The sequence below is a fragment of the Salvia hispanica genome, chromosome 2 (genome assembly GCF_029641045.1).
Source record: "Salvia hispanica isolate PSC_SH4W2 chromosome 2, Shi_PSC_v1, whole genome shotgun sequence".
NCBI lineage: Eukaryota > Viridiplantae > Streptophyta > Magnoliopsida > Lamiales > Lamiaceae > Salvia > Salvia hispanica.
Window position 1 is genome coordinate 16,724,996 of NC_142693.1, and position 25,689 is coordinate 16,750,684.

General features: G+C 36.1%; 3 protein-coding genes across 5 annotated transcripts; 1 reads left to right on the plus strand and 2 right to left on the minus strand.

Moving 5' to 3' along the window:
* Positions 1-43: 43 nt before the first annotated feature.
* Positions 44-5,979, minus strand: ALKBH2 (oxidoreductase, 2OG-Fe(II) oxygenase family protein). Of its 2 annotated transcripts, XR_016135503.1 has the most exons (7): positions 5,697-5,979; positions 5,496-5,612; positions 5,241-5,421; positions 3,443-4,712; positions 2,106-3,016; positions 1,664-1,801; positions 44-1,086 (listed from the first exon to the last, which is right to left on the minus strand). XR_016135503.1 is itself a non-coding variant. In XM_048101224.2 (4 exons), the coding sequence occupies exons 1-4, from the start codon at positions 5,943-5,945 to the stop codon at positions 4,504-4,506; spliced, it is 765 nt and encodes a 254-aa protein (XP_047957181.1). In that variant the 5' UTR covers positions 5,946-5,979; the 3' UTR covers positions 4,279-4,503. The 2 variants fall into 2 exon arrangements, 1 of the variants encoding a protein (XP_047957181.1); XM_048101224.2 differs by lacking the exons at positions 44-1,086; positions 1,664-1,801; positions 2,106-3,016 and having other exon boundaries at positions 4,279-4,712; positions 5,232-5,421.
* LOC125202762 (cellulose synthase-like protein E6) lies at positions 187-3,288 on the plus strand. The gene is made up of 8 exons (XM_048101212.2): positions 187-458; positions 521-845; positions 927-1,067; positions 1,162-1,293; positions 1,383-1,595; positions 1,689-1,910; positions 2,108-2,455; positions 2,530-3,288. The coding sequence occupies exons 1-8, from the start codon at positions 187-189 to the stop codon at positions 3,067-3,069; spliced, it is 2,193 nt and encodes a 730-aa protein (XP_047957169.1). The 3' UTR covers positions 3,070-3,288.
* A 1,543-nt stretch (positions 5,980-7,522) lies between the features above and the next one.
* LOC125221793 (sister chromatid cohesion protein PDS5 homolog A-like) lies at positions 7,523-24,588 on the minus strand. Of its 2 annotated transcripts, none has more exons than XM_048124061.2 (34): positions 24,287-24,588; positions 23,310-23,513; positions 23,009-23,190; positions 21,693-21,819; positions 21,393-21,611; positions 20,938-21,154; positions 20,545-20,690; positions 20,318-20,463; positions 19,907-20,056; positions 19,714-19,762; positions 19,427-19,618; positions 19,106-19,288; positions 18,120-18,274; positions 17,907-18,033; positions 17,629-17,778; positions 17,488-17,547; positions 17,263-17,399; positions 17,022-17,139; positions 16,775-16,906; positions 16,159-16,358; positions 13,665-13,821; positions 13,346-13,492; positions 12,419-12,499; positions 11,703-12,326; positions 11,503-11,604; positions 11,011-11,090; positions 10,530-10,581; positions 10,327-10,410; positions 10,198-10,232; positions 9,087-9,149; positions 8,855-8,917; positions 8,607-8,770; positions 8,013-8,374; positions 7,523-7,918 (listed from the first exon to the last, which is right to left on the minus strand). In XM_048124061.2, exons 1-34 carry the CDS (start codon positions 24,377-24,379, stop codon positions 7,886-7,888), a joined length of 5,034 nt encoding a protein of 1,677 aa, XP_047980018.1. In that variant the 5' UTR covers positions 24,380-24,588; the 3' UTR covers positions 7,523-7,885. The 2 variants fall into 2 exon arrangements, with proteins under 2 accessions (XP_047980018.1, XP_047980009.1); XM_048124052.2 differs by having other exon boundaries at positions 10,198-10,235.
* Between the last annotated feature and the right edge of the window lie 1,101 nt (positions 24,589-25,689).

Below are 25,689 nucleotides of genomic sequence, written 5' to 3' on the forward strand. Positions count from 1 at the left end.
CTAAGCAATTTTAAGACGTAACTACCAAAGATGTCACGACAAATACCAAAACTGGAGAGGAAAGTCATCACACCTCTTCCACAAAACGACATTCCTCACTGATTTGTTTTTATAAAAAGACATTGGAGACAAATTAGCAAACCATATTTTCCAAGCACAATTTCAAAAGAGATACAGAAAAGGGATATGAAGAAAAACGAGTACATGCCACTGTTTGAGAGCAAGGCGGGCAAATGGCGCGGTGTTTACTGGTTTTACGCGATTTCTATGGCGGTTTCCATAGCATTGATCTGCATCTACAGAGTGATGCACTTCCCACAACAACATGGACTGACAAGATGGACATGGATTGGCATTTCCATGGCAGAACTCTGGTTCATCATCTACTGGATCATCACTCAATTTGTGCGGTATCGAGCTGTCTCCCGTTACACCTTCAAAGACAGGCTCGCCCGAAGGTAAAAAACCATGCCTAACTAAACCATCAAACCAAGAACTGACAGAAAAGCTTTTCATGCAGATACGGGGACGACCTTCCACGCATAGACATATTTGTAAGCACAGCTGACCCTCAACTGGAGCCGCCACTAATGGTGGCTGACACTGTGCTGTCGGTGATGGCGTATGATTACCCTCCCGAGAAGCTCAGCGTGTATCTTTCCGATGACGGGTGCTCGGACTTGGTGTTCTACGCTCTTTATGAAGCTTCAAAGTTTTCCAGAGTATGGCTGCCATTTTGTAAGAGCTTTAATGTCGAGCTGCGGGCGCCTAATGCTTACTTCTCTGCTGTTAAACAAGTACCTAGTGATGACCCTACTTTTGCCAAAGAATGGAGGGAAGTCAAGGTACGTAATGCTCAGAATTCTTGACATCAGCTCAAAATCTGATTTATATTCATCTTCTTTTTTGTTTTCCTATATTAACAGAAGCTGCATAACGAAATGGAGGCGCAAATAACCGACATCATGAAGCTGGGGAGAGTTCCTGATCATTTGAGGAAGCACCACAAAGGACTTCATGAATGGAAATCAGGCGCAAGCAGAAGCAACCACCACAACATTCTTCAAGTACGTACAAAGAGTTCATCTGCATATAAAAGCATTCCACAGAGTTAGTTAAGCAGAACATCTCTAAGCGTGATTTCATTTTGTGGTGTTTCAGGTGCTAATTGACGGGAGGGGTAACAAGGCAGTGGACATAGAGGGGAAACCTTTGCCAATGCTCGTATATTTGGCACGTGAGAAGAGACCTGGGTACCCACATAACTTCAAAGCCGGAGCCATGAATGCCTTAGTAAGTCCAATGAGCTTATAGCATTCTTCTTTCTACCTATCTAACATAAGTTCATGTTCAATGGATATAACTCTAATGGACTTAAGCAGATAAGGGTGTCATCTAGGATAAGCAACGGCCCAATCATTCTCAATATAGATTGTGATCACTACTCAAACAACTCACAATCTGTGAGAGATGCATTATGCTTCTTCATGGAAGACAAACAGGGTCATGACATTGCCTATGTGCAGTATCCTCAGCGTTTCAATAACATAACAAAGAATGATCTTTATGGAAGTTATTTGAGAGTGCCAACTGAAGTAAGAGTTAATAACGCTGCAAGTTACATAAATTCATACTCGTATAGATTGATAAAAGGAGAACTTACCATAATGGTTTACTGATAACTGAAGGTAGAGATTCTAGCCTTGGATGCACATGGAGGGCCACTATACATTGGCAGTTGCTGTTTCCACAGAAGAGACGCTCTCACTGGGAAGAAGTACGAGAAGGGGTCTCCAATCAACTGGAAACAAGTGAATGAGATACAGGAACCAGAAAGAGAAAATCTACTAGAGGAAACAGCCAAGTTAGCAAACTGTAGCTATGAAGAGAACTCATCCTGGGGCACGGAGGTTCTCTCCCACTCTCTCTTTGTGCACGTGCACACACACACAAACACACACATACACACCATACATATCATGTAGTAAATTTTTTTCTTATGTTATACGGCTAAGTACAGTCAAATTTTATGAAAGTATACAAAGGGAGTCATTAAGGACGTGACCACAATCACTAGCAAGTCTGATACAGATATAGTTACTTACAGATGGGGTTGAAGTATGGATGTCCTTCTGAAGATGTGGTCACTGGATTATCGATACAGTGCAACGGATGGAGATCCGTCTACTTTAACCCAGGGAGGAAAGGCTTCTTGGGAGTAGCTCCTGTGACGCTGTTAAGTTCACTAATTCAGCAAACTCGATGGTCAGAAGGCCTCTTTCAGATATTCCTGTCAAAATATTGTTCTTTAATCTATGGCCATGGAAAGATCCCAATACAACTTCAAATATCATATCTCTGCTACAACCTGTGGGGAGCAAACTGTTTGGCTACGTTATACTATGTAACTGTACCGACCTTTTGTCTTCTGAAGGGAATCAATTTGTTTCCACAGGTATGCATCAACATTTTACTTTTTTTAGAACAATCACTTTTTATCCTTTGAGAATGCATTGATTTTTGCCACAGTTTTCAAGCAACTGGATTCTACCATATGCATATGTTCTTGTAGCAAAATACACTTACAGTCTGGGTGAGTTTCTCAGCTGTGGAGGCACACTAAAGGGATGGTATAATGATCAGAGAATGTGGCTGTACAAGAGAGTTACCAGTTATCTTTTTGGATTCTGTCAAATAATCATGAGGTACTTGGGCTTCGCAGAGTTGAATTTTGTAATCACTGGGAAGAATGTGGACGATGATGTTTCTAAAAGATTTGAGCAAGAGATGATGGAATTCGGCGCAGCTTCATCGATGTTCATCATTTTAGCAACAATTGCGCTGTTCAATCTCCTTACATCAATCTCAATCGCCAGAAGCATAATTATCAAGAAGCCAGCAACAGATTTGGATGCTTGTGCATTACAGATTCTTTTGAATGGGGTAGTGATAATAATCAACTTACCCTTGTTTGAAGCCCTCTTCCTTCGGAAGGATCAGGGTTGTATGCCCGCTTCTGTCACATGCCAATCAATTATCTTAGCAGGGTTAGTTTATATGTTAAGATAGATTATATTCTTCTAGCATGTGAAGAAACTAGTAAAACATCTAGTCATTACAAGTACTTGCTGACATTAATGCATTACCATTCATGTTTCGAGAGAAAGAATACAATAAACAAGGACAAACCAGGGTGTCCATATTGTGACAGATATCATCATAATAGATCTGCAACTTGTATAAATGTATAATGCAGTTCACAAGAAATGGAGAGAAAATATGAGCCAACCAAGTAAAGCTTTCTTTTAGTTAAGCTTCCAAATTTGATGTACAGTTAAATGGTCTCGACAGTGATCCATATCAGTATTTTTAGTTTAACTATAATACAAGCACTCATAATCATTCTTCTTGTTGTACACATGGGTTCACTTTTGTATCTTACATCAATTGTTCTTTCAGCATGTTCGACATGTGCAGGCGCGGTACCAACTTCAACTAAACAGGTTATCGGCTCCAGGACATTGCATGCATAAATAACAAACTAGTTCATTATCTGCAAGATAATCTCCAAATAAGAAAAAACACAAGAGGAATTATTACAGTCTTGGAAGTGGAGTCAAGCCATGGATCATCTTCATCCTTTTAAGTACCCACCGTTCTCCGGTTACGATCTCCGGATCTTCTCCAACACCCCAACTCAAAACACCATCATTTTTCAACTATGTGTGTGTGTGTGAGAGAGAGAGAGAGAGAAGGGGATACATACCTAATTTAAGATTCTGTCTCACTAAAAATGCCTGTAGAACTACACAAGTTAATCAAGAACAAATATTAACTCTAAACCCATCCTTGGGGATAAAAAACACGCGGCGCGTGTTATCACATCCGATGATACTATGCAAGAAAGGATATAAGTACAAAATATTAGGACAAACAGCAACACTATATTCTATTGACGAAGAAAACATCGCCCTTAATGAATTTACAGTGCATTCAGATCCACAGGACACGGGCATTTTTTAGCCTTTATCTGATGGTGAAAGCAACTCTAGCTCACTAGTCACTAGTGACTAGTCATTCATCAACATCACATGTAAATCACCACTGGCTTCCACTGCAAAGCAACCAGTAGTTTCTCCATCGTCCATGCTCCTGCATGCAACTCCCTAGGCCTCTGTATCTTGGATACATTCTCATAAAAAGAAAAATCACTCGTAAGCAAAGCGACTGATGAGTATCATGTCAGATTCAATAGCAATGTAGAGCATGGCACCGGGCTTAACAAACCAAGATTCCCATAATACTCAAAAAGAGGCCAACAGATCTACATTTTGTCATGATACTGAGCCAAAAAAAAAACTTCCTCAACATATGCAAAGTACTGGTGAGTTAAGTTAGTTACTAGTCATAACAGAAATTTACGTAGTTGAAACGTCAATTATTTCCACATCAGATCAAGATCAACTAGCATCCTCCGAAGACTTCTGATAGCTGTGCAATTTGTCATATAATGCGTCTGAAGGTGAGATTAATCCGTGTGGAATCTGCTTTCACACGTTTGGGCACTGAGTGGAGCCAGTCCCTTTGCGTGAAGCCACTCATTACGAGAAGAGACCCATGCTTTAATGTGAAAGCATGCTGGTCACTGTTGTTATTGAGCTTCTTTGCTCTCTTACTAGGGGGTTCCCCTTCACTTCTTTCAGCGGACTTAACTGCAAGAAAATAAAATCAGGGTCAACTTAAAACACAATACAACCAGCAATACCCTGTTAGTTGTAAAATGAGCTAGATAACTTATAATTCCTTCACTATGAGGTGATTGGTTTTAAATTAAAATAAAAGCAATCAAACTTATTCCCCTTCTTTTATTGATATCACTTGAAGTCAAGCTAATCATGGTCTGCTTTCTAATTTTGCTCATACATTTGCCATTTAAAATTGTGGGCAAGCAACATCTGTAAGAAAAACTAGATCCATTTTCAAAACGTTGAAAAAGGCAAGATTATAGATCATAAGTTGCTAAGCAAGTTAACTGCTTCTACTTTGCCAGTAAAGAATGATCGTTTAGCATGAAACTAAACCATGTCATGCCTAACAACTAATCATGCAATAAGCAGCAACTGCAACATAAATGCCAAAACAATCTTATACATGACTTTATGCATTTTCTAAACATACAATCAAACAATGGAAAACAACAACAAAAAAAGCATTAACCAGGAGATGGTCACCTGGAGCACCTTTACTCGGTTTCTTCTTCAAGAGAAAATCGCGTTCACATCCAAATGAAACCGAAGCAATTTGAGGAGTTGATCCATAAAGCTTCTCGTCGTCAGCATGCCAACCAACATAATCATTGCCTCCTTTGTACCTATTCAGCAATAAGCTATTGAAACTGCTTCCAGGAAGAGCTTCATGAACCTAGGGTTGCAACATCGAAGCATTTGTCTTTCAGTAAAACACCAATAACGATACTTGGCAGAAGAAAATCTCACCATATCCAAAATTTCCTTGAGTGGTGGAAATTCATCCCATGAATAAGCATGAGGATGATATCCGCTATAAACTAGCTGCGGCAATCCTTCACCTGCAACGTAGCACGTATCCCTGGGCTGTCGAAATGCAGATAAAATTAAAGCATATTCACATTATAGCATTTGTAATATGAAATTTGTTAAATCGTGAAGCAATCGAACCTGGAGATGTGAGCGGGCAAAAACGCGGATGGTAGGTCGGGTCCAAGGGATGTTTTGATGGAGATAATCGAAATAGTTGGAGGAATGTTGGTATGAGATGAATCGCGGAATCTGTAGAATGTGACTTCCGTTACCTAAATCCAGCTCCAGCACCTTCTTAGGTTTCTCTGCTGTTGAATTTTCCGAATTCGGGTGAGGATCATCAATAGGATGGTGTTTCGCTATCAATTTCAAGAGACCGCCAGACATTTGGAGAGAGTGTAGTGGTAATCAGTGCTGGGTTACAATGTGAATTAGATTTATTTTATTGAGTGAACTGCATAAAATCTTTCACTTTTCGCACGTAAATGGTACTGATCTTTATTTTATATCACTTTCGATACTTACAAATCACAAAAACTTGATGCAATTTTCTTTCCAAAATATCCTCTAAACAAATACATTTTCTCATTTATGTCATAAAGAATATTTTAGGTATACATAAAATTAGTACCAAAAAGTGATATTATAATACCTTCTCTCGTTCTCCTTACTCTTTATACTATTATTATTAATCAATATTAATATTATTATTTTAATGTTATAAATTAATAATTAATTTATTTTTAATATCATTCAAATATAGTTAATTATAATTATAGTTATAATTATATTTAATTATTATAAAAATATTATTGTTATAATATTAAAATTAGCAGTAATTAATAAATAATTATAGTATAATTATATAAATTATGAATCATATAATACTATGTAATAATAATTGTGAATTGTATTCATAATGATATAAAGAGTTGAATATTTTTAGTTAGGTGTTTCAATCTTAAAATGAGGATAAAGTATTTAATTATTTTAAATAATTAATTTAATTAGATATTTTGTTATTGATTTATATTATGAATGCAATTGATGTATGTATAAAAAATCAAAAGGAAAGAAGAAAAAGAAGATAAAAGAAAAAAGAAAGAAGAAGAAATATAAACTAAGGAGAAAAAAAGAGAGAAGAAAGAAAGATAAAATACTAAAAAAATAAGAAAATGAAGAAAAAAGAATGAAGAAGAAACTAAAAAAGAAATAAGAAAAGAAGAAAAAATAATCACACATTTGGTACTATTTAATTGAAATTTCCAAAAATATCCTCCATAACAAAAAAATCACATCTTTGGTACCTGAGGTTATTTTTGTCACAAGGTACCAAAAACGATATAAAATAAAAATCAGGTACCATTTACGTAGTTCACTCTATTTTATATATAGGGAATTTTGAGTGTAATTATACAAATACCATTAAAATGGGAAAAAAAATTATAATATATTGTATTACAAATTTTTGGTGATTGACTTTTTTATTGGTAATTTTCAAAATTTGCTTATACAAAAAGTTGATTTTTACAATTCTTTATATTTATTTTATTTTAAAATTTTGAAAATAAAATATGAAAAAATTTAGATATTATAGTTTAATTTTATATAACAGTAATGACCTTTTTTTAAAAAATTTATACAAATACTTATCTTATTTTAATTTCTATTATGCAAAATACTGAATCTCATGTACCTCATGTTAATGAAGTAATATGTTAAGATATTTGTATATAGTTTGTCTAATTTAATTAATATTTGTATTTAAAAAAATTGGAGTACTTTAACATTTATACCCTAGACCTGAATAGCAGGATGATTATAATTGTGTCAGAATTTGCGATTTTTGAGCATTTATGACCGAAAATGTGATTTTCGGAACGTTGGATACTCAAAAGGTGAAATTGGCATTTTTTAAAGTACATCATTTTTGTAGTTCAGTATGTTTTAAATGAAAAAAATACTTAAGAAAGATACTGCATTTAAGAATGTAGGCACAGCATAGCTATGAGCGTTTGAACGCAATAATCAAATACAGTTTAGAAGCATACATACAAATCATGATTGCCGAGCTACAAAAAACGAACTAGTAGATGTTAGTACACCTAATAGCTGTACACAAAAATCTCAAAAATACGAACTAGAGCCGATTGCTGAAATCCATTGCATCGGCAACTATACGAACCAATGGTTTATGCTACACTACTGTGGTGCTAAATCCTACACGAATTTATTCATATCCAGGTCCACGGATCTCGTCCTGCTAATTTTGCTACCGCGATTACAATCATCAAAGCGCAGCACCACCATAAATGTCGGTCGTCTCCCTATTTCTTTCCTGCCCGTTGTCTCCACGTGCTCTGCATTTCGAAACACCAATCATAGTCAAATTAGTCGATCTTAAAACATTTGCATGAGTTGTGAAAGTGTGTATACGGATGAAGTTTGGAGTACCAGAAGTTCGTCATCAGAAGCCTCAGCATCTGCAGCGCCAGAATCAGAAGTGCTCTTATCAGGCTTATCCGATGCTGCAGGTTGGCTGTCCCTGTCCGTGTTATCTGCTTCCTCAGATTCCTCCCCTCCAGATTCTTCTTTGTCTTCGTCTAATTGCTTCCCATCTGAAGCAGAAACAGCCTCGTCCTCCAGTTCACTAGCATCGTGTGGAGAGCCACCAACATGGTCACTATGAGTGTTTTCAGAGTCGTCTTCACCCTCTTTGTGCTCTTCTGATTCAGCATCCTCCTCATGTTTCTTGTCATTATCAGACAGCTCCTCATCAGACACACTCTTATGACTCCTCTCATTTTGTTCCTTCTCTGGATTGTCGGAATACAGACAGAAAAAGTTGAGTGCATAAACTCTCCTAGTGCGCTATTTTGACAACTAATATGTATGCGCCACTATGTGTGACGAAGTATGGCGGGTAAAACATCCTAGTTATGACAAAAAACACTAAAAACTTTGAAGAGAACTCCACGAATAATGTCATTGAAAAGTATAAACACTGTTAGCCATTATATATTGAAGTACTCATAGTTGATCTATCACCTGAGTCTGACTGATCAACCGGGGACTTTGTGGAAGACTGAGGTTCTGCAACCACTGGTTTTTCTCTCCTTTCCACAGTGAAAGTAATCTTCACTGGACCTTTTCGACCCTCTTTAGGACTTTTTCGTGGAGTCCTCTTCCCTCTTACTTGAGACGACGGAGATCTGCCAGTCAGTTTCTACATAAGCTAATTGCAAAGAAAAGAGATAAGCATCTCAGCTCCTGTTTATAACGGAAAAGCAACTTACTTCATGTCCAACTTTTCAACATGTTCAGAACCTCCCACCGTTTTCTTTTTCTGCCCAGGTGATCTGCAGGTCCAATAATGCGGACATCAGAACAAAATAACTCAGTTAAAAAAATTCAGAGAAATAATGGGAGATACGTACAAGTGAGGCGGATAATTAAGTAAGTTAATACAAAAGATGTAGTAATTGTCAATTTAAAAAGCAACCATCTATCCAATTCTTAAAAACTCACTTCGCACCCAACTTTTCATCTTGTCCTGAGCCTCCAGTCGACTTCTTTCTCTGCCCAGACGACCTGCAGGTGAATTAAATGAAATGAGACCTAAGTATAGCCACATTCAACTGCAAAGATAAAACACATGGAGACAGGAAATTTGCTAAGATAACACCCCAAAAAATGCTATAGTCAAACATAAAATACTATCGTGTCCATGAGGTAAAATGCCACAAACAGATATAGTTAAGCAGCACCTCACTCAAAAATTGGGATGAATGTACAGACCCCAGGTGTAGCAATTTCCTATCAGAAACACCAAGAGTTTGCCCTATTTTGGTGCAAGTTTTGCAAACCACAATTCCATCTCCAATGGATTACACGAAATTTGCACCAAAAGGAATGTTATAGTTCTGATGAATACTCCAATCAATCTCTTGCGAAATTTGGGTGACCCATAATTCCTTACTCCAATGGCTTGCACAAAATTTGCACAAAACTTGCACCAAAAGAAATATTCTATAATATAGCTAATTATCTTATTTTATTAATTTCTGTTCTTTATATACAAATTATGTTGACAATAGTTTATCTCAAATATTATTGATCAGGTAAAGTCACTAATAAAATTTATACTACTATATTTTTAGATTTTAGATAAATATATATATGTATATTATACTCCGTATATACCAAAATATGAGATTTACTTGGATAATGTATACAAATAAAATGCAAACATTTACAGAAACACCAGCACTCTGACTTGACGTAACTAGTGTTGTAAATGAGTCAAGCTACTGAAATCTAAACTCAGTAAAAGCTCTTTCAAGCCTGTTTAGTGGAGCTCATAAGCTTAGCAAGTTAGGCTTGAGCATGGAAATATTTGGCTCGTTAGATATTGAGCAAGCTCGTTTCTTGAGTTAGCTTGAACATATAAAATTATTCACTTTATACAACTTATACATTATACTATGATTATTTATAATAAATCTTAAATCCACTTTATTTGCTAATGAATCTACAATACAACATATTTTGTGCAAATAAATAATTTATTTTTTAGAGAATATGTAGATTAAAATGAATAATAAATAGTGTGCCCTAGTTTATAGAAGGCAGCACTCACCCTCCTTTGGGACGAGAGCCCTTTGATGAGCCAAGCTGCTGCAAATGGAGTATTGACACTGTCAGATCTAATGCTAAACCAGTGAAACATTTCTAGAAGGAGAAAAATAAAGTGATATTTGCAATTCACCTTTGATTTGTGATTATTCTCAACTAGTTCCCAGCGCTCCCTATCTAATTGAAGAACTTCCACATCTCCATCATCATATACTATCTGTGAGTCCAATCAAAAGATAAATATTTGATAACAACGGGAATTGAAAATAAACTCAGGAATGAGAGAATTATGAGAAGACGCTGTCAATTAATTCTAGAGTATTAAATGCCTCTTACCACATGTTTCTTTTTATGGGTATCAAACGACTTTATTACACCTTCGTAAAATCTGTGTAATACCAGAGAAGTATTAATGACATGAATCGCTCACAATGAACATAAAGTTTAACAGTTTTGCTATGGAAGTCTGCTACTTGAAAGTTGAAACAAAATGTAAAAATAAGCTGATGATGACTGTATGCAGATATCATTAACAACAGTACTGAGGTCTTGGATAATCCAAATGAAGGGGGAAAAGATACCTATAGCTAAAGAAAGTCAAATAATTGTGGATGTAATTATGCAAAAAAAAGGGATGAATTCATAGTCCAGCCACTTCTTATTAATTTTCTGTTTTATTCAGATCAAAAGGAGAGCTGCATAGGAAAATCAAGTGTGCAATGGTTTGAAGTGTTTAATGCCTACATCTCCATTCTGCAAAGTTGCTTCTCCACATGCCTTATGATATTTTATAGCACACAAATTGAACAACACTTACTCCTTATCCATCGGCCACCAAACTTTTATTCTTGAACCGATTAAGTCGCTACTACGGCTTCCACTGTCCTTGGTTGTGCACTAAAAATGAAAGAAAGTGGAAACAATGTTGGAAAGTGTAGGGAGAGAAAAATTCTGGATCATTCACTTTCATGATAGAAGAAAATGGAACCAGTAATATTAAAAACCGCATCTCATAGCTCGATGGTACTGATCAGCATCTCAATTTCGGATGTAATGAACTCAAGAAAGTGAACCAGATTAGTCTCAACAATACAGCTCAATGATCCAAATTAATCCCCCATGTAGTTTGTTTCTTACTATACTTGTCATTTCTAAAATTGGGATGCATATGACGATCAAGTTTCCATAAATATGCTTCTTTGGCGTTTTAATATGGAAAAGACATCATTAGTGTCCATATACAGTCATTAAGACCATGTATATGCATAATCTCCATTCATTAGATAAATCGCACAAATGATGCACTGACCTTGGCTAATCCAGAGACACTTTTCTTTTTCTTCTTCAGGGACGCCGATTTTGAAAAACTGAACGAGGGTGCCTCCTCAGTTTCTTTGACTTTCTTACGCTTCTGTACATACAAGAGTTGGTTAGTTTGCAAGTTAGTCAGAATGAAATTCATATGATGAACTGTAGGCCTTCAACTTATTGCATAACTTAGAAGTAAACCTTAGCATCAGGGGAGTGATCGAGGGACTCAGCACTATCTCTGCCAGGTCGTTTAGCTTTCTGCTTAGAGGAGGCACTGGATTTCTTGCCCATACGGGAAAGTAACAAGTCAGATTCAGCCATTTTTTCTTGTGCCGAGTGATCTTCTGAAGAAGATTGAAGATCTTCATCCATTTTGTCAGAAACATCATTAGTATCTTCCTGATTTACTTTACTGGACCTCTTAGAACCCTTTGCAGGAGTTGTTTGGAGAGATTTATGAGCTTGAGAAGATGATGTTCTCCTACGTTTTGGGACAGGAACATCCTTGGATTCATCCAACAATGTTTTCCTCTTCTCTAGCTGGTGGATGTTTCTCCTCTTTTTCCCAACATGCTCATCATTGTTACTAGATCCAATCTTGCCAGATGTTCCCAGGTTATCAGTATTTATTTCCTTCACCATTTCCAATATATCAAAATCGTTTTCTTTGGAGATCCCAGTTGGTGCAGACTGATTCTTTGCCTCTTTTCTTGCCTTTGCTGCTTTAGCTTTTAGCCGTTTCATTAACTTTCCTAACGGTATCTCACTGCCCTCGGCTTCACTATCCTTTATGATATCATCCTCTGCATGTACGGAATTAACCTGAAAGTGACAAATGAAACCGTACGACTATATTACCACACAAGGCCAAAACTAAGATATAAGATACCAGTAGCACATGTTTTAATACTTACAATTTCATTAGTTTCCAATTTAAGTGATTCAAAGTGGGCAAGAACACCATCTTCTGCCAGCCAAGTCTTCTCTTCACCAACCTAGTTCATAATAAACAAGAAACATATTCAATCAGATAAATGGTTGCAGCAAAAAGAGAAAAAAGTAGTACTACTTTCTTAAAAGGCTTATAAATTCTAGATGATATTTTCGCATTGAGATAAAACAATCTTGCAGGGTCAACAACAAGACCAGAATTCAGTTACCCACTCAATTGCCCCAACAAGTAAAAAGAAAAAGACACAGAAGAAGGCAAAGTCAAAATAATAATAATAATAATAATAATAATAATAATAATAATAATAATAATAATAATTCAACAATGTATGAGCACCATCAAAGCTTTTACTGATATTTCATGGCATAAATGCAGCAGGCCAAGATAAAACTGCACACAAAGAAAATGTCAGTGCAGATGGCTGAATGATAGAACAATTTGGATTTCCAATGATCTAGCTATATAGGCATAGGCTGTGTTAAAGGACTTGTGTTGGGGCAATGCTTAATACCAACAGAATATCGAGAGATACAAATTATCAAAGCATGCAGTGTATCCAGAGAACTGCAGTTAGCCAAGCATAAATGAGCATAATAGGGAAAAACAGCTTCTGTGCACAAAAAAAACACGAGTCATTAGGTTTGACATTCATCAGAGCCAGCCAAGGCTGGTGCGTAAAGCATAGAACATAAATGACCACCCTACCCCTTACAGAAACTTAACAACAAAAAATTATTTTCACTTTAACATTAACTGCTTCTTACTACAATCAGATGTAGAGAAATCTAGTGACAAGAATTCCATTCTCTCGTTAGTTATCATCTTATCAAGAGAGATACAAAGGCTTATGCAAGTATGTATATTTTTATATAAAAGATGGCATACATACCGGCGAGGCATCTTCATCTTTCTTCGCACGTTGTTTGTAAAGCCCAGCTGGTAGGGTCACAGATACACTGGAGCCATGAAGAACCTCATGATTTGGAAATAACTTCTTCACAATTGACATACCAAGGTCGCACAGAGCATACGAATTCTGTAATATATAATTTGGAATTATTCCACCTTAGGAAAAATTAATCTTGAAGCATTCCAAAGTAGGTCATACTAGTATATCTTTTCCTAGAGGAAAGATATTTTTTCTCGTCAAGAGAAAAAAGTACTTTAGAAAATGAAAAAAAAAATCTAGTAGCATTTAAATATCAAACCTGGGACTTAGTCGTATCAAAAGCATCTGTGGAGCGCTTGATACATAGAAAAATAGAATTAAGCAATGAAAAAGTCTCCTTGTCCTTGCTAATGCTAACATCAGATTTTCCATCTCCGTCTCCATGCACCAGCATTGATAGGAAAAGATAAGACTTCCTGAAGCAGATTCACGTATATTAAATGGAGAATGAGAAATGCCATACAGTAGCAGTATCTTTACAAGTATACCCAATATGCTGCAGTCACTTCATACTAGCAAAGCAATCGTTCTCATAAGTTGTAAGCATTGTCCCAGGCACGATAGATGTACTAAAAATGTGGACCTAATCAGTTCAATTTTATCAAAAGCAGAGGTCTTTTATGGGAATAATAAATTTATAACTTAGCAATAAATGCAACCTCCAAACGCGACAAAACAAATTTCTTTAAATGCTCTTCTTTCCTAGGTAAGGAAAATTAACTTCGTTATGCTGTAATAAATCATTTCTGACTTAAACATACCTTTCTGGAGTAACCACATGTCACACATAATAATCATAACATTAACTTAGTTGTCCTTTAAGAAGCCACTACATTAAAATTCTATGATAAGTTGATAACCATCAACAGATCCAATCAATGTAACAAACAAGTACTCATAATATAACATGGATAACATATGTGCTCTTAATCCCATTTGGCATTTTCCCATCACAAATTATCTCGACAAATGCATTCTTCCAAGTTTGTATAAATCATTTGAGCAAGTATCAGCCAAGAAAACACGGAATTCATTCTCAAAACAATAAGAAAAATTAGAAAATTAAACCATGTTATAGAGCATGTGATGCAATCAAAAAGCAATCTGACAGGTTGATAAGTAATGTTTCTCTCGACACAACAAAAAAAGACCTCTTATGTTCGAGCACACACACGAAAAAAGGTGCACAGTAAAATGCCACACATCTATTCTACTCTAGTTACAAGTACACTCAGTTATAGATGCATTTAGATGTTTCTGAATGATATTAGATTATGTATATTAAAATTTCACCACTAATTTAATCACTGAATAATTTTTTATATGCCTAGAATGTAGTTCATGGAAGTTATTTTTCAGCTTATGAAAACTAGTGATCTACATATAACCAAGAATATAGACTTATTAGTATGTAAGTTAAATGGTGTCGAAATATAGACAGACAACATAAAGCTTGCCAATTGTCCACTGAAGCATTAAATAACAATCTTTTAAGAGATATCACGACCACAAACAAATTTAACTATATACGGAAAATGGCCATAAATGTAGCAAAATCATTCTTTGTTGGGCTTAGATGATAAGTTTTATAACGTCGAAATTTTTAAACATAGCAGTATTTATAAAGCTTTGAGTTGATGATATGTTGATCACATGTTAATGAGACCAACTTATTCAAAATTTGATGTTACTGAGATTCCTCCTTAGATATTTGGGCACGGGAATTAAGAAGCGATGTTTAGTGAGTTAAATAGAGATATAATAACGTATGATAAAGAACAAAGTAAATAAGTGAGGAGAGAATAAAACAGGACGGAAAATAAAGTAGGAGAGATTAAAGGCGTTAATTTTGCAAAAGAGGAAAAGTTCTACTTACCTTAGGAGGAGAGAATAAATAGGAGAGTTAAAAAGGGTTAATTTTTTCCAAAAGAGGAAATGTGTTACTTACCTTGGGACATCCCAAATACTAATCGCTTACCTTGGGCGAAAGGAGTATCAACCAAAACTTTTCTAGGACAAGTTCACCATATTACATGTTTTGGTTTTTATTTTTGTTTGAGTCAAAGGATGATTTGATTTTGTGTCCTTCGCCCTAAAGAGTTGCCACTCCTACACAGGAATAATTTTTTTATTTTCAAAAATGTTTAGAGGAAATAATAATATCCAAAAAGTTCAGCTTAAAGATTCATATTCCATAGCACTTGTTTGCTTTGACTTCCGATGGCCACCAAGGCCAGAGGTGCATCAGAATCACGCAGATGGTCATATGATATCCTCTGCCCATTTAAATTATTGAGTCAGGTTGCTTTGGTGATTTTTCAGAATCAAATTATTTAATGGCGTATTAGGATGGGAAATATGCAAGCAGCAAGAATCCTAAAAGCCAATTGAATCGATGATCATTTCAGCTCCACAAGACTGTATCAACATTGTTGAGAGCTGAAATTGCAATATAGCACCCATTTACATGGATACCCTCCAACTGAACTCAAAAGGTGTGGTAAGTTCAGAGATCGGACAAACGAAAATGCCTAAGGAAATATAGAAGCAAATGCATAGCCATGATTGAAGTATATTGTTTTACCAAGAATCCAAGACCAAAACAACCTAAAGTGATAGGGCTATAAACTACTGCCATGCTAAGAGAAAATAAATTACAATCAGGATGTTCTAAAATAACGTTACAGCTGCATGTTATTAACTTAAGTTCTTTAAACTTCATTTTAGCAATTACAATTGCCAGTCTAAGATACCTGTACATTTCTTCAAATGTTTTGACATCTCTGGACTCGTCAAGACTAGGAAACGAGGGATGATGAGCAAGAGAATGCACCACATATGGGAGCAAGTATTCTGGACTGTGTGGGGGAGAATCTGTATCAGTCTGAGAAGAAGCCTGCCTCCCCCTACCATGTCGACACATCTGAATGATGTCTTTCAAATTGCATTTGTTCTGTCAAATAGTTAAGTTAACATTATGCAATATACATGCGAAACTTCCAAGAGGTAGATTAATCAATAGCAATATGTTTAGATACAATAAAAGATAGGTGAGTTATTGTTATGAGTACTTCAGAAGAACTGTTTAGGACTGTGTATGGACTAATGCGTTTCAAGGTCCAGGGATATATGGTTTGATTTCAAGAGCATTTAATCATGTTGAAAAATCACAATAATAACATTTTCCCACCAAAGCCATGCCATACACTGTATCCACTAAGTTATATCAATTCTCAAATAAGGACCAACACTATGATAGTTGTCTTATCTGCCACCAATTTTAGAATATATTTTCCAAAATATAATTTATTTATGTACTGTCCATGCGTTAAATTCCATTGTCGGTGAAGAAACTGGAGTGGCCTTTACCTCCTCGACATCTGCCTGTTGAGTTGTATTGTCAAGCAGGAATGCACAAGCATACTTAGGATCCAGAGCCCTGTCCTTTACATATTGATGAATCTTGTCAAGCAGTAGTTTCTTTACCTCAGGGAATTTATCCTACAAAATCATTTGGGTGGGAGGGTATTAAGAAAATAATACTCTATTTAAGGTATTAAGAATTAGGAAATTTATTCTGTAAACATCTACATACTCCTAACCAAATGCAATCTACCTCTGAGGTTCTCAGTGTAAGGTAAAAGACATCAACTGGAATTTTGTGCTCCCAGTACTTTGATAAGCGAAGAACAGCTTTAGCTGCAGCAAGCTTCAAATGAGCCTTATCAACTGAACTGGAACACGAAGAGAGAAATGACATCAATGCCAGAAACATTTAGCAACACTCGGCAAATGAAGAAGACATCTATGACTCCAACACCCTAAAAGAAAATTTGAGATATGAACAGCCAAGATACCTCGACCTAATCTTGCTAGAGATATCACCAAAAGTTAGAATGTTCTTGAGGATACCAATCAGGTCATCAATGCCAGAACGAAGGTGGGCATCCTTGACAGGTAAATAGCTCTTGACCAGAGCTTTGACCCCATATATCTGCATGTAGAAGTTGATTCTTATTTAGCTCCAAAGGTTCACAATACACGTACTATTCAGCGAAGATCTAACAGAGTAGCAGAAAAACCTTTAGGGAACAAATTTCACTTCTATCATCCCAAGAATCAGGTGCTTTATCTTCTGATATCTGCAAGTGAAGTGTATAGCATAACAACTGCAATAACCAAGAGAAAGGAACACAAATTCTCATGTATATAATCTGTCATACATGTCCAATCTCCATTATGTTTTCTCTGATGAACTTTACAATCTCACTTTCTCTTGTTTCAAAGACTGGCATAGCAGCTTGTGCAATACACCCAAGAGACTGTAGTACAGCTGGCATGTGTGCCTTCTCTTCAAGCATATCAACTAGCCTCTAGTTATTTAGAACACAGGGGATAGAAGGGAGAGAGAACAGACTCGTGAGCTAGCCGAGAAAATAAAACAAAAGTAATACAGAATTCAACATGATGACAAATAGAAGAAAAAGAAGGCAAATAAAACCTTATAAAGAACAGAAAGGGACATAAGCCCATCATCTTTTGTGATGGACGCCAGTGCATGAACAGCATACTTGGCCTGCCTTCTGTTACCCTCGAAGCATATACGCTCAAGTATAAGGTCTAATGATCTACAAGGAAACCGAAAGTTTCAGTTAAAGAAGATGAACAAAAAACGGCACCAAATTAATTTAAAACAAATATTATATCGTCTCACCTTGATGAAACACCCAGTTGTTCTCGGATAGTTCCCCCAGCCTTCGCGAGGATATGCAGAGTACCTTCCTTTATTATTTCGTTTTCGTCCTCAAGAAAATGTACCAAGTCCTCTTCAATTCCATGTAGCAGCAGAGGACAAAATCGAGCAAGAATCTACAGGTTGTAAACATCCATCAGAAAGGATTTACAAATGTTTAGGTTGTCAAGTAACAACTCCCATGAGATATAAGGAGTCCTTTAAGAAGATCAAGCATGCAATCATTAACCATAACAATTCGGTAGTGACAAAAGAGATCTGGCATGATAAGCAACCTGAATTGTTTCAATGGAACAAGCAATACTAGTGCAATAGTACTATAGTAGTACTCTCTAGAGGGTGCATGGCTAATTGGTCAGAAGAGAATGGGAAAGGAATGGCAACTGCAAGTTTGGAAATCAGAAATGATCCGTAATAGAGTGTTTTGCTACCCCACATGAGAGGAATCCTCCATCCTTCTAAGCTTTGGGGGAGGGGGGGAATGGAATTGAATCCTCCTTTATAATTAAACCCAAACCTCATTCCAGTTCCCCTTTCACATAGCCAAGCACACCCCTATTTTCATCTTATAATCTACAAGTATACATGGTAAACCATCATAGGAGATCATTATAGCATGTACCACTTGCTCGATGGCAGAATTCAAATAATTGTGAAGTTTTGCAAATTGTATGTGCCTCACAATTCAAACAAGAGTATGCATATCTGAAGAGTTTGATTTCAACCAAACTAGAATATGTACTCAAAAGATATCTGCATCTCCTGATTTTCAAATTTTCAGGCCATAAACTCTGTGATATGAAAACATCTCAGCAATTTCAGGTTTCAAAATGCATATAAGCTTCTTGGTTTCCACAAGAAAACACTCAACAGCCATCCACAGAATCAAGATGTCATTACATCAGCAGTTATCTGAACATAAACAGAACAAATAGTAGATGTCATACCACAAGAATAGTCATGCAGGACAAAATCAAGTCGTTGTTTCCAGAAGATTTGTGTTGGCCAGCCTCAAGAACAATTTCTTTGACATGGTCCTTATCAAAAAGTAGATAAGAGCATTTCAAAGAAAGAGTGCTCAGGAACTCATAGAGTCTATCCTCATCCCCAAGGAGTTTCAGCAAATCATCCTGTACAATAGCAAGAAAGATTGAGGACTGCTTATTTGATTACGGAAGCATTTTCAAGTTTAATTTATTGCAAGAAAGAAGGGGAGATAACAAAAGAAAAGACACCAGAATGGTATCATCATGAGATTAAAGCCTCACCCGTGAGCTATTGGCATGAATTGAGCTAGTGTTTGGATCTAGAAGTCGAGATACAAGTTTCCATATGTCAGAATCCTTTAATTGGTCAAGATTCTGAAAGTTCTCCTCTGCTCCTGCAGGATTAGTAAAACAACGAGACATAGCACGGAAGCAAAATGATATTTTCTTTTGGCTCTCCACCTTATCACCTTCCTGTAAAATATAGATAGGCAAAGGAGCAATAATTTCATCAAAAGAGCTGCCAAGATTCTTTAAATAGTCAAAGAGATAGAACCAATTGTTATTACCTCAGACAACTGTTTGAGGGAAAGGTATTTATTCATCTCCTGCTGTAGCCTGCATATTTTCTCTCAATGAGACTATATTACACGTATTTAGGCATTAGTAGTGTTGATGTATACCCCAACTCATGCACCACTATCCCCCACCCCAATCCAACCCCCAAGTCTCATTTAAGATAGTGTAATATGTTTCACGTACCTTTGTTTCTGTTCGAGTATCTTCTCAAGAGCCTTAACCTCAACTTTGTCAAGCTCAGAGAAGATACAAACCCACTTTTTCACCTTATCTTTGACAGGAAAATTGGTTGGGAACAAGGACAAAGATAGGATGGGCTCAATTGTATCTGATCTGTACATAGAGATAACAGTGCCAAATAAATTAGAACACAAAAATCATGGATGTTAAAATATCATTGCTAGAAACCAGTTTTGGTCAGTGCTCCTACTTCTCTCTATTAACTTAATTGTAGATTCACTTCATGAGCTTATTACAGTGGTGTTAGTTTCAAACAAAATAAACTGCCTCCAAGAGCGTTTGATCACTATACTTATTCTCATATTGATTGGTCATATTTTTGCAAAGCACATAAGTAGGACTTCAATGACTTACCCGAAATCTTTATCGTAGAAACATCTCAATATCTTCCCCACAATCCAATCAAATTCACCATTCTCTGTCATGCCACTAGATTGCTTCGTGCAAGATGCTTTGTATATGTCAGCTAACCTCTCCATTGTATACCTTTTGACAAGAAGCTGGAAGCCACAAAAATTGTTACGGAATAGCAGGGAGATGGCAAGAATGAATGATAAAAACGATGAGAGAGGTATACATACAGATTTGTCTCTAAGGCGTTCAGATACCAGTTTAATAGTTTCAACTGGTATGGATGTAATGGCATGACATACCACATCACAAACAACTGAGACGACCTTTTTACGAACACTTTCCTCATAGTCCAATAACCGATCACAAAGAGCAGCTGGAAGAATTGATTAAAATAATTAGTACTCCCTCTGTCCCCTAAAAATAGAAACTTTCTATTTTAGGAAATTTCTTTCCCTCTAATGAGGTTGGACCCATTTTCCACTAACACACTTTAGCTTCTATCTCTCTCTTACTTTACCAAAAACCCATGCTGTTTCAAAAGTTTCTATTTTTAGGGGACGGATGGAGTATAAATATCTTAGAAACCGTAATATAGGGGAAACAAGAGTAGGATTTCTTACAGATTATTTGAGGAGCTTCCGGTCTAAAAGGATTCACCAAAAGACAGCTCTCGACATGTTCAAGTACAGACATTCTGACCTCTGCCACTCTATCAGTCAGTCTTTTCAAAAACTCTGAAAAGACGGGCTGGAAAGCTCCAGAAATAGTAGACTCGGGCAGAGAAAAGAGGTCACCAACCAACTCCACAGCTTTCAAACGAACCTCCAATTGATCGCTCTGTTTATGTCAAGATTTTAAACGCGGACAATGAGTTCAGCATAACCAATACCACAATATTTGGAATTACTAAAACCACTTTCTTTTGAAGAACTTGACAGATAAAAAGGAGATAAAGAAGGTGAATTAGATGCATATGACCTCAGGCCTTCATCCCGACGGAGAAAGCATAGTCAGGTATGCGATAATTGAAGTAAAATATAGAGATGAATATCTAAAAGCACACAGGTAAGATTACCAGTAGCTCTCCAGTAAGATAAGGAACAACTCCTGATAGGATTTGAGGAGCAGATCGATAGATATTATAGAGTACACCCTGGTAATTCATCTCAGATTTCAGGGACCTGCTGTCTCCTGACATTGAGGACACAAAAAAGTGCTTTATGCTAGGTTCCAGTTTTTCAGCACAGCGTTCTACCACATTCATAGCTAGCCTCCTTGCAGCCATGGTGACATCCTGGAAGCAGAGACTTCAAAGTTCATTTCTATTTGAAAAGTCATTAAATCCAGATAACGGGAGCAAGGAACGAGACATTACCTCATTTTCACCTCCTAAAACAGACAACAATGTAAGTAACAGGTTCTCAGGTACATCCTCACTTTCTTCTATGAGAACCTCCATGATTGTTCGCATTGAAGTGAAAACATTCTCAGGATGATCATCTCTGAAGGTGAAATATAATTCAAGACATCAATACAGTTAGCATCAAGTTACCCTAGTACGGGCATTTATGTTTCTAGATCAGTTATCAACTACGAGCTTATAGGACAAACATCCGCACAAGTTTGAAAGAGTTTGTTTCTCTATGATTAATGAGCAAGCAAGCATTAGCAAAGGTAGTAACAGGGTTAGCAAGGATCGGATATAACAGATTAACAGTTTAACAGTGCTACACAAGTCTATCTTAAGTACATAATATAACAAACTTGCTCCAACCCCCCCCCCCCCCCCCTGATGTTAGTCCATGAATTTAGATGCATCAGCCATATTATAAGGATCTAATACCTTAGCTTCTTTACTCTTTTACAATATAGGAATTCCACAAATATTTTATACATATTTTTGGTTTACAAGGAGGTTCAACACATAATGTGTACCTACAACAACATAGTTCAACACATAATGTGTGGTACCTACAACAACATATTGATGTCTCTTTGTATTTCGTTCTCCTTTCACCATATCTCAACAAACTTCGCATAGAATAGACACCTTGACTTCAATAAACATAAGTTACATAACTACTGAATCCCTCCACCCCTCCCCTCCCCTCCCAAAATACATTGAAAATGAAACAAATTAATAGAAACTTGCCACCATTGGAAAACGTTAAGAATGGTAATCAAGTTAAATATTTGTTGAACATACCCATTCAGTATATAGTATTAGTATATACAAAAAAAATCTGTCACCAAACTGAGTCATAAGACTCATAATCTAAAATGTTCTAGCAATCACAAAACCATCACTTTTCCCACCACTTCTCTGACTTTCAAGGAAAGGGAATTGAAAGGACCCTAATTGGCATGCCAAATTGGGAGAGTTTAAATTGGTAACAACTAACAATAATGGCCAAAGGGAAAAGCAAAGTAAAGAGGGTGACCAAAATTCATTTGAAGGGACTTCCAGATGTATCCTATGTAAAATTATGGTTTAGTTAGAACATCTAGGAAACAGCTGAAATTAGACAAATAAAGGAGTGGCAAAACATTTAACACAATCATTTAGAAGCTAAACAGTTTCATGCACTTTGACTTCCTAATATAAAAGTTGTGGCAAACATAGCTGGCATCAATACAAGCATAAACTTGGTTCTCAATTAATGAAATAAGGTGCAATTAAAAGAGTCATACCTGGCAACAGTGAAAAAGGTACTGAACATATCCCTTATGAGATCATCACATTCAAGATCCAACATAACAACACATGATCTGTATCTTGCCAGGGTTTCAAGAATAACAAGTATCCTTCCAAATGATGGGCCATTTATGTCACTTAAGCCACTAAAAGTACTCACAGTCAACTGAAAAATGTCCTGTGAAAGATCAGATAGTGACTATCAGAATCTAAGCATAGATATACATGTTTAAAAACCAAGCACAAACTTGAGATGTCATCTTGATTCGCTATTTCTTCTTCAAAAGACAAGCGCACCTTCATGATATCATCTTCATAAGGAGCCTCGGGTGCAGTAATTCGAGTTATTTCACAAAGACATGCAGCAACAAAAAGATTTACTTCTCGGTCATGATGTTTTAACAGCCCCGGCTTCACAATAGCTTTCAAGAAAGACTGCATGGAGTCCAACATTGTTTTGGGTGGTGACTGATCTAATTCAGTTAGGCATGTCACTCCATGCTGCAACACAAGGGAGAAATCAATTTACTATTAACCAACTACTTAAGCATCCATGTAACCTCATATCAAGCAATCAGGAAACTTTCATAATCTCATTCCTATAGCTACTCCAAACTCCATTGGGTAACTTCAAATAGCATTTTTTAATGATAAACTTGAAAGAAAGCTTCAACTAACAATGCAGAAGCATGATCCCTGCCACATAATTGGACAACATTTTTGTTTCTCTTGAAGTTTTGCTTCAAAAAAAATCTTTAGTGTAAAACAAATTACAGGCCGAACAAGTCTCCTAAACATTACTAGTACTAATAAACTTAGAAAAGCAGACAGGACTTGTGCCCAACCCTAAAGGCAACAACTTTATCCATAAAAAATCAGAGAGACTTATGGAAGTATCAAAGAGCCTAAAACGAACCCTAATTTGATCCCAACCCAACAATCGCAAAGCTACGAAATCCACAATGCAGACACATGCACTTGTAATTGAACTCAAGCGCAACCATATTTTCTATATCACGACTCACAAAACCTTACAATCTCGACACGATATGCCACGGGATTCAAATTGGTCAGAAAAATTAACAAACACGAACCGCACCTAAAACAAGCCCTAATCCAACTCCAATTGTAATGCCAGCTCAACTTCCACAAACTAAAAGCATGCATCAACAGACGGAGCTTCCAACCGACAGAATTCAATTTCCAGAGGCCAAAACAATTTCTCAAATTAAAATTCGCATGCAAAAAAAAAAAAAAAACACGCGAAGGCTCACCTTCAAGAGTTTAATGAGAGCGTCTTTGGAAGACGGAGGCGCCTTCAACTTCGATCCCAGCTCCTTGAGCTGCTGCTGCAGCTTCTGCGCCATTTTAAGTGAATTTGATGGAATCTCAGCCAACTTCAAAATTGAAGTCGAATTCTCACATGAAAAGAAGGCGCCAGGCTCAGCGTGGTTTGAATGTTCGTGCCGCTGAGTGTATGTGTGTTGTGAGTATAGTGAATTTGGGGATTTTTTGAATTTCTATTTGGATTTTCGTCGTTGTTTTGAAAAATGAAACGAAAAAATTCAAGCTTTGTTAGAAATAAAAACAGGTAGTAATAAAAAAAAAACTGAAGCGGGGCTTTACCCATCAGATTTATGCTTTGGGTAATTTGCATCCTGGGTCTCCTAGTTTACGATAATTGCAGCGTGCTCTCATATTGGACTATTGTGCAATATCGAAATAATCGTACTTCTTTTTAAAATTACTAAGGACTCGTTTGATACAAAAGATGGGATATGAGAAGATATGTAAAACAAGATAAGAAATAAGGGCTCCATGTCAAGATATGCAAAGATATGTTTTTTTTTCGTTGTTGTTTGATAGAAAAGAAATTATCTAAATTTGTATTGTATATTAAATAACATGACTTAACTTGACAAATTGGTGAGATACATAAACAAGGTTAATGTTATAATTTTGGTAAGATTAGATAGGGCCCTGGTCTTATATTGGGCTTTGAGTTAAGCTTAACTATGATATCAAACAATTAGAAATGTCCATATATAATTCTCTATCTTGGTATTACTAACTCAATAAATATTTAATTTTAAGCCTTTCATGATGAAATGGAACAGTATTTTTACTTCCACTAGTATTAACACCCGCGCTATACACGGAACATAAGATTTTCAAATAATGAACACAAATCCTAATGAAATATAGAAAATAAGAATTAAAAATAATATAAAGATTTAAAAAAACGTAAATGTGATTATCTTGTCCCACTTTAAATGAAAATTTCCTCCTTCCTAATAAATAACATTTCAAATTCGGTAATCGATTTTGTACAATTTTAATTTATGATATAAGTGGAGTAAAATAAATGACAAATAAGAGATGTGTGACTAATGATCAAAAAGTATGAGTTAGTTAGAATAAGATGAATAAAGAAAATATGTGTGAGTAGTGATTAAAGAGAAAAACTTAGAAAAACAACCACAAACCAAACAATAGTTCATAAGTTTTGTTTAAGATAGACGAACAAATGATACTATCATTCACAGTACACGAATTACGTTGATCAAGTATGCCATCACTCGTAACTATTGAACTTTGAACGGATACACCAACATTAGCTAAACAAAAATGTAATAAAATTAGTAAGTTCAAATACAATACAATATGATTCAAGATA

Bases quoted from the DNA above. Each gene is read 5' to 3' on its own strand.
- LOC125202762 (XM_048101212.2), top strand. From the start codon at position 187: ATGAAGAAAAACGAGTACATGCCACTGTTTGAGAGCAAGGCGGGCAAA. The intron at 846-926 runs GTACGTAATGCT...CTATATTAACAG, and splicing joins AAGAATGGAGGGAAGTCAAG to AAGCTGCATAACGAAATGGA. The intron at 1,596-1,688 runs GTAAGAGTTAAT...TGATAACTGAAG, and splicing joins ATTTGAGAGTGCCAACTGAA to GTAGAGATTCTAGCCTTGGA.
- LOC125221793 (XM_048124052.2), bottom strand. From the start codon at position 24,379: ATGGCGCAGAAGCTGCAGCAGCAGCTCAAGGAGCTGGGATCGAAGTTG. The intron at 16,359-16,774 runs GTAAAGGCCACT...ACTATTTGACAG, and splicing joins AACAGGCAGATGTCGAGGAG to AACAAATGCAATTTGAAAGA. The intron at 12,500-13,345 runs GTATGTATGCCA...ATTATGAACTAG, and splicing joins AAGATGAAGATGCCTCGCCG to GTTGGTGAAGAGAAGACTTG.
- ALKBH2 (XM_048101224.2), bottom strand. From the start codon at position 5,945: ATGTCTGGCGGTCTCTTGAAATTGATAGCGAAACACCATCCTATTGAT. The intron at 5,422-5,495 runs GTGAGATTTTCT...TTGCAACCCTAG, and splicing joins TCAAGGAAATTTTGGATATG to GTTCATGAAGCTCTTCCTGG. The intron at 4,713-5,231 runs GTGACCATCTCC...ATTTTCTTGCAG, and splicing joins ACCGAGTAAAGGTGCTCCAG to TTAAGTCCGCTGAAAGAAGT.